Below are 17,504 nucleotides of genomic sequence, written 5' to 3' on the forward strand. Positions count from 1 at the left end.
TTCATGCAGCAATCATTCATTCATTCCTGAGTGGCATAGAATATTTCATTGTATTAACATACCACTACTCTATCTATCCATTCTGCTGGTGATGGTTATTGAGAGTATTTCCAAGTTTTCACTTTTTCCAATAATGTTGCTGTACATCCTTTGAGGACTTGTTTTTGCATTTCTGATGATTTATTTCTCTGGGGTGGTACATGTTGTGCTTCCTGTGTCCGTGAGTTCCTGTTTTGTTTCAGTTCTGGAAAAACGTTCAGTCTTTAGCACAACACATCTTCTCTCTCTTCTGTCCTTTGTTCCTTCTCATACTGGGACCTTGATGAGGCACACAGTGAGTTCTCACTCTGTTCCCCACATAGCTTAGCTTTCCTTTCATATCGAACTTGTCTCTATGCTGCATTCTCCATGATGTCTTCAAATTGATCCTCCAGTTCATTAATTCTCTTTTTCTGTTGTATTTAACTCATCATTTACGTGTTTGTTTTCAGCAGTTATGTTTATATTTCTAAATGTCTTATTTGTTTATTATTTAAAATCTTCTGGGTCATTTTTTAAAATCTCTTATTACTTGTTCATGTTTATGATTTCATTTTTCGTTTCTTGAGACCTCTTTCATAAGGTTATTTTATATTCTATGTCTGGTAATTTTAGTATCTAAGGTCCTGGGTAAAAAAGGCCAACGGATCATTTGTCATTTCGCTGACTCTCGGTTGTGGGGGTTTGTTTCCTTATTAATTTGTTGACTTTTTATTACAAATTTCACAGTTGCTTGATTTTAATCTGTGGAAAACCTATGGATCTTCATTGGGCATGCTTTTTTTTTGGAGATTTTATATTTTTCCTCCCCAAAACCAAGCTAACAAGTACATCTATGCATTAATACATCTTTTCTCACTACTTGTAATTTCATCTATGCATTAATGCGTCTTTTACCCAAGATCTGGTTATTTGCTATGTTACAGTCCATCAGAATTTTCTGTCTGAAGTTGAAATTCAAATTATGTACCTTTTTGTTGTTGTTGTTTCCTTTTTGTTTCATTTTGGTTTTTTGATGGTACTAGGGATTGAACCCAGGCCTTGTACATGCTAGGCAAGAACTCTATCACTGAGCACTTCCCCAGCCCTCAGATAATGTACTTTTCAAAAGTATCTCTATTATATTCATTTGAAGTAAGTCCAACAAGTTGAGTAGGAGTTTTATTTGTTTTTCAAATTTTCCAATTTCAAATATTCATAAGAGCAACTATAACCAGGGGCCTTTTAAAATTAGATAAAATCTCAAATGATATTATTCATTAAATATAACCTTCTTCAAACGTTTATGTTAGTTTCTTCAGTTTTCTCTTAAATATTTATCACCATAATTTTTAAATCTCCCATATAAATCTATGCCATTTTCTGAAAAATTTTTCTAAAGTTCAAACTTCCCAGTAACTGTAACATAAAATGTAATAATTTAAAATGTCCTCAAATCTAACCTTTAACAATACTGAAAACATACATTAATGACAAAATAAAATGGTTTGAGGCAAGAGCATCCGTCTGCTTCAAATATCAGTTGTAAAATGTACTAGATTCAGATAGATATTAGAATATTTTCTTATTTCATTTAACATTATCTTCTTTTATATGAGTATTTTGCTCTTGATAATGTCATCTCTCTATCTGGGTAACAAGCTAAGAGTCACAGTCCACACAACTACACTCACATTTCCTACTCACTACCTAATCCCCTTGACCTCATATAATTGCGTGTTCTCCATTATCTTCAATAAATCCTTCCCCTAATTAAACTGAGTTATCCTAATAGAGTCCTCCAACAATAATAAGCTAGAGTCTAACTCCTGCTCATTAAACAATTCACTTTCGATTCAGATAACGGCTGCTGAAATATTTCCCTCTGGAAAATGAGACTAGGGCAATACTATTCTATCTCTCAAGGGTGCTATACAGAGAAACTAAGAGCTATATTAATATTGCATCTATAAATTCTGAGATATCTGAAATAAAACCCTTCTTTTCAGCAATTTTGTAGCCCTAAAGGAACATCTGCTTTAAGCAAACATACGAAGCTTGTATATAAAAACCCACATACCCTCAAAAGATAAATTATAGATTGGTTAGGTTGATTATTGATTTTCCAAAAATACGTATAAAAGTAGATTTTCCCTTCATGTAAAATGTGACTTGACTTAACCAAACTGAGGGTTAATTTTTGGAAATATATGTGTTTGTTTTTTTTGTTTGTTTGTTTGTTTTTGTTTTTGTTTTTTTATCATGCCTGTGTGCCTTTAGCTCCTTGAAAGCAGAGATTTGGTCTTATTCATCTTTGGACCCACCCCCTCATGACCCAGCATTGTGCCTTGCCTGAAATAACCACTCGATACATTGATTAAACAAAAATAAACTCAACAGTATTTTAATTATCTTCCTCTCCAAAATAAGCATTAATGCCTTTATAGGTCTCAAATACAATTTTATTAATTTAAATTACATAAATGTTTCAAATGAGTATATCAACTTTTAAAAGGAAAAAAGAAAAACCCACCTACATGTTTTTGTCATAGTGGCCTAATGACTTCAGGGGGAATGTCCCTTGTACAAAATTTGCTTCTATAACTTTTTTTTTCATTTGTTGTTGTTATTGTTGCTGTTGTTTTGTTTTTTGGGGTTTTTTGGTTTTTTGTACCCCCCGCCCCCCAAGGATCCAACCCAGGGCAAGCACTAGGCATGCCAGACAAACACTCTATTGAGCTATTGTGGGAAGCGGTTCTCACACGTGATTGGGTACCTCCCTGACTGGGTGTGAGGCGCTCAGGCCAGCTGTGTCAGAGCTTTATCCCCACCCTTTCTAGGTGTGAGAGCCTATCCGTGTGGGGATGTGACTGACCATTGACCCTGAAACCAATCACTGACCCTGACCTTGGAATGCTGTCTCTTTTCACATAAAAAACCTTCATTGGATGGAACTTTCCCCTGAATTTTTTGTTCCCCAATAAAAGCCCACTCTCTGGCGTGCTCTCTCTCTCTCTCCTGCTGGTCTCTTGTGTAAACCTCGCTACCACATCAGGTGGCTCCGGGCAGGAGCCGGGAAGAGCTGTCTCTGAGCTGGGCAAGAAAAAGGTAAATTGAGTTTATGTGTCTTTATTTTGATCTCACTAGTTAATTTCTATGTTCAGAACCTATCGTATGAAGCTAGTGTGCTGGTCGCGCAGCAGAAGCTATATACCCCCAGCCCTTTTTTATATTAAGACAAGGTCTAAATTGCCTAGGCTGTCCTGGAATGTATGATCCTCCTGCCCTTCAGCACCCTGAGTCACTGAGATCACCATGCCCAGATCCTCACACCCATGACACTTTCAGAGAAAGATCTCCCTTAACCTACTTTTCCTTTCTTTCCCTCCCTCCCACTCTAGCTTCCCAAGGTGGGTCTAAAGCATACTTAAGTTTACTGAGTTCCTCTTACCTAACTGAGTGCAGATGTCAGTATGGATTTCTGTGAGAAATAAATGAAATAATATAGAGGCCAGGCATGGTGATGCAAATCTGGAATCTTAGTGGCTCAGGAGGCTGAGGCAGGAAGATCACAAGTTCAAAGCCAGCTCAGCAACTCAGTGAGGCCCTAAGTAACTCAGCAAGACCCTGTCTCTAAATAAAATATTAAAAGGGCCAGGGATGTGGCTCAGTGGTTTGAGAACCCCTGGCTTCAATCCTCAGTACAGAAAGAAAGAAAGAAAGAAAGAAAGAAAGAAAGAAAGAAAGAAAGAAAGAAAGAAAGAGAGAGTAAGTTAAAATAGAACCCTTCAATATTTCCCAAGAAATCAAAGCAAAATGTTATGGAATTACTAGTAGATTGTGATTGAGAACAGCTGCTTCATTCACATAAAAAGTACTCAATTTCAGGCCCACAAAAGCACTAAATTTAACAACAAGCAAGGCAAGGCAAGCAGGAGGCACATCAGTTAAATGAGACTATGGTTGTAAAACCAGGCACTTAACCATGGATCATCATATACCCAACCCCTCACATCAACAGGCCAAGGTGCACATGACTAACAAGAAAGATCCAATCCTGTTCTTCAGCAAGTTGTAGAGAATTCAGTTAAGAGGTTACAAATTGATGGTCAGTGTCTGGGAAGGCAGGTTCATTTGGGGTATGCAGAGTAATAAAAATAAAATAGAATAAGTAAACTATGGAACTGATTCACAATACTTTTAAAAATATCAAAATATTCTACATGAAAATCAGAAGGCTCAGCTTATCTTGGAAAGACTCAGAGACCTGGAATCACTGAGCTCAGATTCTCCTCCTGGCAACAATACAAACAGAACCTGTCTGGCTCAGAAGGGGCGTGAGCTCTCTCGGGCAATATTTCCTACTGTCTTCTGCACCTTCCTCCTTGCTTGCTAACATTATCTACCCAGCCTCTGGCCCATGGTTGCAAGGAGAGGATGTATTTCATTACAACAATCAATACCTAGTAGCACATGATAAATGATGTATAATATTAAGGAAATGGAGTCAGCAATCATAAAACTAAGTCACATTATGTTTTTATTTTTACTCCATGTCAAAAACTGCTAAGATGGGAGAAATGGAGGAACTTCAGATAGGGCAAAGGGGAAAGAGGGGAAAGGAAAGGATATGGGTAGGAAAGATGGTGGAATGAGATCAACATCTGACTCTACTTTGTGTACAACCAGAGAAATGAAAAATTGTGCTCCACCTGTGTGCTATGAACTGAAATGCATTCTGCTGTCATGTATAACAAATTGGAACTAATTAATTTTTTTTAAAAAACTGTGCTAAGAACGTTATATACAAGATCTCATTAAATACAATAAGCCAAGAGATAAAAACATCAATCAATCTGCCTTATAGATGGAAAAAAATTAGGTCTGAAGATGCTAAATGTTGAGTCAATATTCACTTGAGACCAGAAGCAGAGTTATCTCCCACTCGTAACTGCATGATGGGTGGTCTGAGAGCTTCATAGACAAGTTTGAGCTGGACTGTTTCTTTCTCCTTCTGGTTCCCCTAATTTTAACTCATTGACCTTTGTTTATGGAACATCATAGCTCTGAGTATTATCTGCTATAGAACACGACAGAATGACCCATTATTATAGATATATTTCTTGTGTGGTGAGAACAGTGTTGTACTGATTAGAAATAAATCAGGCTTCTAACAGAGATGGAACTTCCTCTGAAGGGTGGGATTTATGTGGTGTTAATCATGGCAGTCAGCAGATGCTCACTTGCCTAGGGATTAAAGGTGTGTCCAATCTGGAAAGAGGACAGACAGTATATACAGAGGGATGGGCAATTGCTACTTGGTGGTGGACACTGGGAGAAATTTACATCTTGTTCTTCCTTTTCTATGTGATGAGGAAAAAATAAGAAATTACCTTCCATACAGGAATTGAGCCAAGAGCTAAGATGCCAGAAAACCTGGCAAGTTGCCTGAAAAATTGGCCCAGTGCTTTGGGACTAGATTTAAAAAAAAAAAAAAAAAAAAATATTCCTAGAGAGAGCACAGAGCCTAGGAGCTTGTTAGTTAGCCCCAAGATCAGAGAGAAATTTGTTCCTGGTGAATATAGTCAAACACAGTGCAACTGATACCTCCTTGCCCTATTTTATACCTTTTTAGACGTATAATTGTATTCCAAAGCAATAAAATTCTCATGTTTTCACCAGTAAAAGAATATTTACATGTTTATTCTCATATTGAAAACAATCATGCCTTGAAAAATGCTTATTTTTCTTCAAACATAAAATACCTTCAAAATGTCTGCAATCCATTTTATACTTCTGTATTTGCTTCAACAACTGCACAAAAATCACCACATGCAGAAAGCCCTGCTTCGAACTGCCCCCACAGGGACTCTCAACCCTTGAGTATGGGCCTAGATTAGTCATTTGGAACTAATGCTTTTGCCTGGGATCTGAACAACCCTCTCCAGAGAAACAGTATGGTTTCTTATATATCAGAGCTCTGTTGACCTGAGGCACCTGGTTGCCTCTTCTACACTGAAAAGCAGTTGTTTCTGTTATTAAAAGCTATTCTTCAAGAATAACTCATTGAGAAAAAAAAAAGAATAATTCATTGGGCTGGGGTTGTAGCTCAGTGGTAGAGCAATTGCCTAGTATGTGAGGCACTGGGTTCGATCCCCAGCACCACATGAAAATAAATAAAACAAACAAAGGTATTGTGTCTGTACAGCTAAAAAAAAATTTTAAAAATAATTCATTTAGCCAGGTGCAGTGGCTCACACCTGTCATCCCAGCAGCTTCAGAGGCTGAGAAAGAAGGATCACGAGTTCAAAGCCAGCCTCAGGCTGGGAGGTGGCCCAATGATGGAGTGCCCCTGAGTTCATCCCTGGTACCACACCTTAAAAAGAATAATATAAGCAACCAGATAAATTAGGAAAAACTTGCTTGACTATATGTCTCTGAAATAATCCATCACTAGTGTGGTGTAGGTGTTATCCATTTACCATCTTTTAGAATTTTTTCTTATTTTTGTCACCATTTATTCTTCTATAAATATCAATAAGTGATGAATATGTATCTATAGATAAAGATACACACACATACAAATTTATCTATAGAAACACCCCTGATAAATACTTACACACACGTGCACAAGCAGATACATCTACTCCATGTTTCTCTAAGCTGGAGCTCAAGTCTCTCTCCCAGCTCTAAATGTCCTCTTTATGTGTTTTTTCATAATACTTTCGCCTTCCACCTTGCATTTTTATTTATGTATCTACTTTACCTCTTCTAAAACCTGTAATTCCTAAAGCCAAGATCCACTCCTAATTATTCTGGGCATTATTCTAACCACCAAATACTTGGTAAGAGCACCCATGAATGAATAAATAAAAACATAGAATATATGCAAAGCTAAATCCTTTTGTCATCGTGAGCCATTATGTATAATTTTATGAGGGTTTAAGGGTGACTTTACTGAGTAGTACTGAGCTGGGCTAGAAAGGCACCAAGGAAAAAAAAAAGGGGAACCAACTCTACAGCAATGCTAACTTAATTTTGATGCTACCAATAATTGAATTCCCTGTGCTAAGAAAGGTTACCAGAAAAAAATCAGTGAATGTCAGTTGTCTTGCTTCGAAAGCAGAATTTGTGAACACAGCTTTATGGCAATACATCACAATCTTGATTTTAAATATTTTTGAAACACTGCTGGCCCTGTGAATATTTTTAACAAATGTGATGAGCACCCTGAGTGCTAAGGAATCAACTGAACTAACTAACCTACAGAGCACACAGGTGCTTAAAGATGAAGCTCTGGGGCTGGGGATGTGGCTCAAGCGGTAGCGCGCTCGCCTAGCATGCGTGCGGCCCGGGTTCGATCCTCAGCAGCACCACACACCAACAAAGATGTTGTGTCTGCCAAGAACTAAGAAAAAAATAAATAAATGTTAAAATTCTCTGTCCCCCTCTGTCTCTCACTCTCTCTTTAAAAAAAAAAAAAAAATAAAGGTGTTGTGACTATCCACAACCAAAAAAAAAAAAGATGAAGCTCTGTCATAAATTCGAAAGAAAGCACAACAATGTCAGGACAAGACAATCAAGTGTCATCGCACAAATCAGTCAATAACCAAAATCACCAGCAATTTTCTGTTTCATAATTGGTCATATGTGCCACCTGAAAATCATGCATAGATGAAAACAAGAAAAAAAATCTCATCCCTTCCTAACATATTGGACAATAAGTATTAAGTGTTTTGTGTTTCCATGTTAACAGAGTTATCAACTTTAAAAATTTAATCCCCATTATTCTCACCAAAACAGACATCTGGAGGTGGGGTATGTCAGAATATAAATCAACATTAAAATCAAAGAATATATTCCACTATACTCTTTCCACATTTTCCCCACTTGTATATCATTTAAGAGGTTCTGTAATTGAAAGAGAAGTAAACCAGAAGGCTGGGGATTATAGCTCAGTTGGTTCAGTGTTTGCTTCACATGCCCAAGGCCCTGAGTTCAATCCCCAGCACCAAAAATAAATAAATAAATAAATCAGAAAGCAAAGCTTTTTCAAGAACAAAGTCAAAACTTGTGCCCATTCTCAACGTAATTAAACACTCTTAACCTCACACAACAAAATCAAAAGGAACAAGGAACAGTGCAAGTTTATCACACAGTACATGGATTTCAACACTGAATACACATCACAGCCACCAAAGTAAATCTCATAAACTTGGCTTTATAAATAGGGCCTCGAGGGGATGGGGTTGGGTCTCAGTGGTAGAGCATTCGCCTAGCATGTGCAAGGCCCTGGGTTCGATCCTCAGCACCACATAAAAATAAAATAAAATAAAGGTATTGTGTCCAACTACAACTAAAAAATAAATATTAAAATAAATAAATAAATATAGCCTCAAGATAGAATTTTGAAATACCCTTTCACTCACTCATTCTTTCTAGCTTCCCTCTAAGTTGAAAAGTCCCATGAGGACCGATAAAATAACAGAAAAATATTCTGAAAATGAATACTTATTGAGAAGACAAAAAAAATGTGTGAATTACAGTGTGGATGAAGGGCAGATTCTCTCATAAAATTACATGGACTCTTTAGTTTTCTCACCAGAGTTTTACAGAAAATATCTCAGAAACTTCTTCATGCCACTTAAAGAATGTATCTCCGTAGCTGGGCACAGTGGTACACACCTGTAATCCCAGCGGCTTGGGAGGCTGAGATAGTAGGATCACAAATTCAAAGCCAACCTCAGCAATTAGCGAGGGCTTGAGTAACTTAGGAAGACCCTGTCTCAAAATAAAAAATAAAAGGTCTTGGGATGTGGCTCAGTGGTCAAGCACCCCTGGGATCAATTTCCCAGTACCAAAAAAAAAAAAAAAAGCCTCTCCCAACTGGTTTCTTCTTAACCAATAAAAGAAAACACGGCATATTGACTTCATTACCAATTGAAGGCCACCACGCTGCCAAAAATACTATTTCAGCCAAATGAATGAAAGCACACTTGTCAATATGACTTTCTCCTGAAATTCCTAAGTTATCAGTAGGAAGAAAGAAAGAGACAGAATGGAGATCCCCAGATAAGGAAGGAGAGAGGTCACCTTTATTTGTTCACCAGAGCTGTTATGATTTGGATCTAGTATGTCCCCCAAAGGCTCACATCCTTTAAGACTTGGTACCCATTGCAGCAATGTCCAGAGGTAAGTTTTTTAGGAAATGACTGGATCATGAGGGCTTCAACCTCATTGGGGAGATTAAGTCATTTATTTGATGGATTCATAATCTGAACATATATTAGTGGAGGTGAAAATTGTAGGCAGGTGGGCATGGTCGGTGAGGTAGATTTGGGGATTATATATTGTCCCTGACTCTTCTCTCTCTCTCCCTCTCCCTCACTCTCCCTCTCTTTTTCTCTCTCCTTTCCGGCTGCCACGAGCTGAACAGCTTTACTCTGCCACACCCTCCCACTGTGATGTGCTTTGGAGCCAGCCAACCATGAAGGTACATGCACACACATACACATGAAGAAAGGAAAGTGAATGCTACTGAAGCAGATTAAACAATGAGTGACAGAATAATGATAGTTTTCTGCCCCACCTATGTTGCCTGGATGGAAAAAGTGTCAAAAACATACTGTTTTAAAACCTAAATATAAAGACAGCCAAAACAGTTTGCTAAAGGCAAGAAAAAAAATGGTCAGAAAAGAAAAAAACAAAATTGAAGAATATATTTGGTCTTATATTTATTTAAAAGGCATTTCTTTTTTTTTTAAAGATAGAGTGAGACAGGAGAGAGAGAGAGAGAATTTTTAATATTTATTTATTTATTTATTTATTTATTTATTTTAGTTCTCGGCAGACACAACATGTTTGTTGGTATGTGGTGCTGAGGATCGAACCCGGGCCGCACGCATGCCAGGCGAGCGCGCTACCGCTTGAGCCACATCCCCAGCCCTTAAAAGGCATTTCTTAAAGTTAGCTATGGCTTCTCTGATTCCAAGAATTAAATCTCTTCATATGTTAAAAAATAATTAATCTCCCAGTAAGTATGAGTCAACTAGTATCAGTCTGTAATAAATGGGACTTTTGAAACAGGGGAGGGAATGGGAATAGTTTGGGATAATCACATGGGCCTCAACACCCAACACTTATACTCACAGAAAGATAGTAAATAGAAACAATCAGACCAAGGAGTCATGGTTTCTGAAACACTCGAATTTAACCTCAGCAATTAGCGAGGGCTTGTAACAGAGCAATAAACAAACCAGAGTCATCCTGAGAGAGTACAATCAAATTCATCTTCCTGTATATTTTTTCAGCACCATGGCGAGCACCAGGTGGTTTTCCCTTTCCAGATATTAAGACAGGGGTGAGGGGGAAGATCAAAGACTTAAGCACAAAACTGAGAAATCTCTGTTTGTACTCCTATCTCCCACACATTCTTAGAAACCTACTACCTGGTGCAAACAGATCCCCATTAGACTTTTCTGAATATTGAATTGTTTGGGTTTTTTGGTTTGGAGTTTGGGGGACTATTTTGTTCTATTTTGCTTTGCTTTTTGCTGTGCTGAGATTCAAACCCAGGGATCTATGCATGCTAGGCAAGCATTCTGCCACTAAGCTACATCCCTGAACCCTGATATCCTTTTTCCTATAGGATTATTGTTAAAATTTTATAGCACAGATGAATTTCCATCTTCCATGCGAGTATACAAAAAAAAAAACAGAACAAATAGATAACCTCTGTTGGATTTCTAATACACAGAAAGTGAAACTTCTTTAAACAAAAGATATTGTTAAGCCCTATTCCACTTGATATTAGTATTAAAATACGTTATAGACAGTTAACAAAAAAAAAAAGAAGAAGAAAGTGTGTTCCAACTATGTTTCAAAAGTAAACTAATGCCTGGTGCACTGGTGACAGCCTGTAATCCCAGCAGCTCGGGAGGCTAAGGCAGTAGAATGGCAAAAAAGCCAGTCTTAGCAAAAGTGAAGCACTAAGCAACTCAGTGAGACTGTCTCTACATAAAAATACAAAATAGGGCTGGAGATGTGGCTCAGTGGTCCAGTGCCCCTGAGTTCAATCCCTGGTACCCAAAAGAAAAGTAATCTGAAATTTTAAATTGGCATTTTGTCCAGAGAATGACAAGAGAAGGAAATTCAACAAGAGAAGGAAATCACCTTATAGAGAGATTATGCCTAAAAGTTAGTTTATTCATTTATAAACAAATAAATAAATACATGTATAAAATTTGTCATTACCCCATTTTGAATAAAAAAATAGAGCACTGATGACATGTTTGTATTTCAAAAATGATTAATACAGACCTAGTAGAATGCATTTTCCATTCTCTTGAAAATATTTATTCATACAATGAAGTAAAATGTTTCAGGCAAGGTGAAAAATAAACCATTATCCCTTCAAAAATCAAACTACATTTTTGCTGACAAGGTAAAAAACATGATGAAATATGCACAAGGTGACACACACTTACAGAGGCTGTCTTCAGTGACTAATAAATGTAAAACACACCCAAACCTCTCCCACTCTACCAATTCACAGCACTCAGGTGGGTGTTCCAAAGGCAGAGCACATCTACCTTCAAAAACAGCTGGCAAACTCTTTGGAACCCTGTTATGTGTTGAATTGCACCCCCAAAAAAGATGTGCTCAAGTCCTGACCAGTTATAGCTGTGAACTGACCTTATTTGAAAATAGGGTCTTGGCAGATGTAATCAAGTTAAGATAAGGTCATTAGGGTGGACAGTAATCCAATGACTGATGTTCTTATAAAAACTAGGGAAACTGGAACACAGACCCAGAGAGGAGATGGCTGTGGAAAGAGACAGGGTGATGCTGACACAAGATATGGAACATCTGGAGCTGCCAGAAGCTAGAAGAGACAAGGGCATATCCAACCCTAGAGGTTTTAGAGGGAGCATAGCCCTGCCTATCCCTAAATTCAGGAGTCTCCAGCCTTCAGACCTGCCCAAGAATAAATTTCTGTAATTATTTAATTATTTTTTATTGCAGGGGGGCACATTACTAGGGATTGAACTCGGGGACACTCAACCACTGATCCACATCTCCAGCCCTATTTTTAATTTTATTTAGAGACAGGGTCTCACTGAGTTGCTTAGCGCCTTGCCATTGCTGAGACTGTCTTTGTAACTCGAAATCCTCCTGCCTCAGCCTCCCAAGCCGCTGGGATGACAGGTATGCACTAACATTCCCGGCAATTTCTTTTATTTTAAACCATCCTGTTTGTGCACTTTGTTATGGCAGCCCTGGGAAATTAATCTACCCTTTCAGTCATCATGTTGGAGAGATGGAAAGAAGACAGGGCAGCAAGTAGTTATAATTTTTAGACTGATTTGGACTGTTAATTTTATCTAGAGGATTAACAGGACAGTGGATTTAGAAATTTCCACAAAGGTTCTCTGTCCATGGGTGTCTGGTATCTAACAAGGGCATGTCCCCTTCCATATCCCATTGAGAAAAAATACTTCATTCCCTGAAGAAATGTTCCTGCCTCCTAGTGGGAAGGAAGACATTAAGATAACATATAAAGAGATTAATGACATAATAAAACACACATCTTAAATGAAAGACTTCTATGTCCTTTGTCAACACATCACAGAGATTAAAACTTGAAAGGCAACTAAAGATAACTTGACATAAGTAATATTTTGTTCTGGATAAAAATAAACTCTCTTCCTCTGGATATAATCCTACAGTAGATTAAAATGCTTAAGCCCCTTGGGGCTGAGGATGTGGCTCAGTGGTACACTGCTTGCCTAGCTTGCTTGAGGTCCTGGGTTTAATTCCAAGTACAGCAAAAAATAAATGCTTCAAGCAGTCAACACCTCAAACTGTATTTATAACCCTTGACTAAAAAAATACCAGTGTACAGTAGGGTTATCTGTTAAATAAGTGCACTCTCTTCAGCTTTCCAAGCATTAGATTCACCAGCATAAATTAATTGTGATAATATTAATACAGACTAATTAAACATAAATTGCACACCCTGTACACCATTTAGAGAAAATCATGTGCTCTTTCCAAACGTTAAGCCCCACAATGTAGCAGGAAGAATAACTTTTAACCAAAAATATCTTTCAGAAGCCTTGACAAGGATCATAATTTAGATCAAAAACTGACAAAATATGTTCTCAAAAAGAAGTTGAAATGGAGCTGTGTAGAAGAAAAGAACTAAAGCCCCAGGACATCTTAGGCACACCAGGAAAATTCTAACATATTTCAATACAACTGCCATCATCTACTAAATTTAGAAAATCACTGCAGTTTCACAAGTATAGATTATTCACAAATATAATTTTTCCCTGTGATTTAATGAGCTCTGCCAACTAGAGCTGTCATCTGTAACTCAGGTTAATTTGAGGAAACCTGCTTTTTCCAGATGGCATCAAGGAGAGCAGACAGATATATGACACACTAAAATCAAAGTCAGATGGTATTTATCTTCATGTGGAGTGCAAGAGGCATTAGCCTCTGAGCCCGTTTTGGTCCATTTCTTAACTGAGTATTCTACAGTGGAATTCTCCACGCTTTTCTTAAAATGTCTTATTTCTCTGTGAGCACATTACCAGTATTACCCTGAAAATCTGCAACAAAGTCTCCTGCAAACCTAGCTAAGCCACCTTTCCCACAGTAGATAACACATACATATGTGTCATTACTACATCAAACATGTGGTTAATTTAGTGCCCTAGAGCTTACCTAACTAGTTTACCTATATGACAGTTCTCTGGGCATTTTACAACTCCAGCCAGGTATTGTTCACCTATCAAAATGCTGATTACAGTAATTACATCACTATGGTTTATATTTCTAATCTTGTGTGGTTGATGTGCTGTGTTCCAACTATCTTTTTCATGCTCAAACCCAAAGTCTTGGAAAGTGTAATTTGGCATGAAGTTCTCAGTCTTAGTACATCAAAAGCCTGCCTATTGGAGAAATAGGAGAATTGTTGTAGTATAGGTCTGGAATGTCCCCCAGTGTCTCATGTACTGCTGGGCGTGGTGGCTTACACCTATATCCCCAGAAAGCTGAGGTAAGAGGATTGCGAGTTTGAGGCCAGCCTAGACAACTCAGTGAGATCTGTCTCAAAAAATAAAAACAACCAGGGATGTAGCTCAGTGGTAGAAGCATCCCTGGTTTAAATCCCCAGAGACAAAAAAGAAGAAAAAAAAAAGTTCATGAATTAAAAGTCTAGTCCCCAACTGTTGGGGCTATTGGGAGGTACTGGAAACTTTAGGAGGTGGGGTCTAGTTGGAGGAATAGGTCACTGTGGCATGCCCTTGAAGGGTGTATCGTGTCCCTCCCCTCCCTCTCTTTTTCTCTTTCTGCTTCACAACTAACAAGAGATAAGCAGCTCTGCTCTGTCATGTGCTCCCCGCCATGATGTTCTCCCTCATCACAGGCCCATAGCAATTTGGCCAAGAGACCTCAGACTGAAATCTCTAAAACCATGAGCCAAAATAAACATTTATTTCTCTTAAGTGGATTTTCTGGGGAATATTATCACAAAGATAGAAAGCTGACTAATACAAGAATATACTTACCTATGAGGGCATAACCCAGCATCAACAGAACAATGTTGTTAAAAAACAACAGACAGGGGCTGGGGTTGTGGCTCAGTGGTAGAGCACTTGCCTGGCATGTGTGAGGCACTGGGTCCAATTCTCAGCACCACATATAAATAAATAAATAAAGGGTCCATCAACAACTAAAAATAAATAAATAAATAACACATAATCTTTAAAAAAATATAGACAATAAAATTTCCATCCAAGGACATTTAGTGAGGAAATTCATCCTTTCCATTTAAACCAAGTATTTTTAATCCTGCCTAAAAATTGGATTCTTCTCAGGTACTCTTTTTAAATGTTGATGCCAGATCCTACCCTATACCAATTTAACCTGAATCACTGTGAGAGAGACTCAAGCATTGACATTTATGAAAAGCCTCCAAGGTAATTCTAATGTTCAACAGCAGTTGTAAATCACTAATGTATACCTGAGATTGTAAACTTGTTCGGTAAAGTGCTATATTTTAAATGTTTTGGGCTTTCTGGGCCATTTAGTCTCTATAACAACTTCTCAATTCTGCTGCCATGATACAAAGTAGCCATAGACAACACATAAATAAATGAGCCTGACTGTGTACTAATACAGCCTTACTTATTTATGAATATCAAAATTTGAATTTTATATAACTTTTACATGTCACAAAATATTCTTCTTATTTTGATATTTTTTTCAATCATTTAAATATTTTTTAAACCATTCTTTGCTTACAGACCATACAAAAGCAGATAACAGGCCAGATTTGGCTAGGCCAGAGTCTACAAACTCCTGATCTGCCCTGCCGACTGAATACACTTCTACTTAATCTTTTCTCAAAAACATTTCCTCAGATTCTCACTCATTCCACCCTGAGAAAGATTCCATTCAAAGCAGGGATACCTTCAGATTCAAGTTGGTCCAGGCCATATGAGGCAGCTGTATTAGTGCCACTCACGGATGGAACTGTTCTCTCAGATGATGCCTCCAAAGCAGGAAACGTTGGAGAAATGCTGGGCACTTCCACCGTTATTCCAGGGGGTGTCACCAGAGAGCCCAAAACTAGTGCCAGATCCTCACTCGGCCCAGTGACTGTGTCTGTTAGGTCTGCCAAACACAAGAGATAGGACTTGACCCACAAGATGATCATCATGCATTATGGAAAATGTAAACATGTGCTTTCACCTTTTAGGCAAAATATGATTAACAAAACCAATATCTCACACACACAGTAAGTTCAGTATTTAGACCAGCTCCCCCTACCATTTCATATAAATCCCACTGTCCACAGCAAACACTTTATCATCCAGGATAATACATTGCCTCAAATCAAAACTTCGTTTTTAAATTTTAAATCTCTCATCTATTCTATTGCAGGATGGTGCACAATCTATTACCAAAGGCAGAAAATTTAACAGAAATGTATTAAGATACACGATTGGATGAATGAACTGATAGATTTCTATGGTGGGATGTTATCCGTCCTTGAAGAAAAGAACTGCAAGAAGAAGATATTAGTCACAGAATATTAAGTAAAAACTGTGAGCCCCAAAAGTTCATCTGTAGAACAATTTTCTCTTATAAACTTAAAAGCAAATTTTTTTTCTAAAAATTATGCTGGATGGGGGGTGCATACCTGTAATCCCAACAACTCAGGAAGCTGTGGCAAGAGGATCACAAGTTCAGGGCCAGCCTCAGCAATTTAGCAAGACTTTACCTCCAAATGAAAAATAAAAAATGGCTGGGTTCAATCCCCAGCACCACAAAAAAAAAAAAAAAATGCTGGGGATGTAGCTTAACGGTAAAGTGCCTCAGGGTTTAATGCCCAGTACCAAAAATAAATAAATAAATAAATAAACAATTTCTAAGATGTTTAAATGTTTACTTATAGAAGTAAATATAGATGTAACAAAATTGGGGGTGAGGGGAGACAGTGGGGGCAATTATGAAAACAAGATTTAGGAAGACAGTTACCAGCCAGGAGAAGAACAAGTTGAGATGCAAAGAGTCATGGAGTTCCATGTAGATTATTTTCAAAGCCTTAGTTTTTTCATTTTGTTTTATTTGCTTGCAGGTGGTGGACGAGTAGGAAGTAGGATTAAAATTATTTATTACATTGTTAAAAATAGCGCAATAAATACTTAAAAGTAAGCCTTACTTGGACCAACAATGAGACAGAGATCCATAAATGACAATTTTAAAATAATAATCATTGGGCAAGGGATATAGCTGAGTTGATAGAATGCTTGCCTCGAATACATAAGGCCCTGAGTTCAATCCTCAGCACCATAAAAAAAAATAAATAAATAAAATAATTGTTAAAATTTCCAAATGATTCTGATAATCAGCCAGATTTGAAAACTTCATTGCCCTTAAGAGATGAGAGCAGGGGCTGGGGTTGTAGTTCAGCAGTAGAGCGTTCACCTAGCACGTGTGAGGCCCTGGGTTCAGTCCTCAGCACCACATAAAGATAAATAGAGGTACTGTGTCCACCTACAACTAAAAAATAAATATTAAACAAAAAATATAGAGAGAGAGAGAGCATTTGGGAGCCTGCTGTACAGAAAGCACTTTGTACACATTATTTCAAATCTACCAAATAACCTATAAGTAGGCACTATTGAGAAATGAACAAAACAGTTCTTACAGAAGTTAAGAAACTGGCTTGAGTCCACAAATGCTAGTGACAGTCACACCCAGGTCCTTGCTGTTTTCACCTTCCCCACCCTGGCTCCTAACAGCAGCCTTGTAGAAGAAGGAGACAGTTGTCAAGAGATCCAGCCTTCCAGGGACCCAGAGGTAAGCCACCAGGAGGTTTTACTTGGAAATGAGCCCTCTGTATTCTAGGCTGTGCCATATCTCTGCAAATCAAAAAAGTTCTCCCACCTTTCCAGGTGGGGTGTATGCCT

The 17,504-nt window shown here is 37.9% G+C and overlaps 1 protein-coding gene and 1 long non-coding RNA gene across 6 annotated transcripts in view; one reads left to right on the forward strand and one right to left on the reverse strand.

Moving 5' to 3' along the window:
- The window catches only part of Armh4 (armadillo like helical domain containing 4), a 109,437-nt gene that overhangs the window by 86,090 nt on the left and 5,843 nt on the right, over positions 1–17,504 (reverse strand). For all 3 annotated transcript variants that reach the window (XM_005322741.5, XM_078049960.1, XM_078049961.1), the window contains exon 3: positions 15,499–15,702. In XM_005322741.5, coding sequence (XP_005322798.2) covers positions 15,499–15,702 — 204 coding nt within the window. The remainder of the gene's footprint in view (positions 1–15,498; positions 15,703–17,504) is intronic.
- LOC144377797 (uncharacterized) lies at positions 282–16,463 on the forward strand. Of its 3 annotated transcripts, none has more exons than XR_013438951.1 (4): positions 282–3,126; positions 9,859–10,051; positions 14,904–15,005; positions 15,973–16,463. It is a non-coding gene; the product is annotated as an uncharacterized LOC144377797 (long non-coding RNA). The 3 variants fall into 3 exon arrangements; XR_013438952.1 differs by lacking the exon at positions 14,904–15,005 and having other exon boundaries at positions 284–334; positions 2,859–3,126; XR_013438950.1 differs by lacking the exon at positions 14,904–15,005 and having other exon boundaries at positions 286–3,126.

Source organism: Ictidomys tridecemlineatus, chromosome 5 (genome assembly GCF_052094955.1).
Source record: "Ictidomys tridecemlineatus isolate mIctTri1 chromosome 5, mIctTri1.hap1, whole genome shotgun sequence".
In the NCBI taxonomy this organism is placed as follows: domain Eukaryota; kingdom Metazoa; phylum Chordata; class Mammalia; order Rodentia; family Sciuridae; genus Ictidomys; species Ictidomys tridecemlineatus.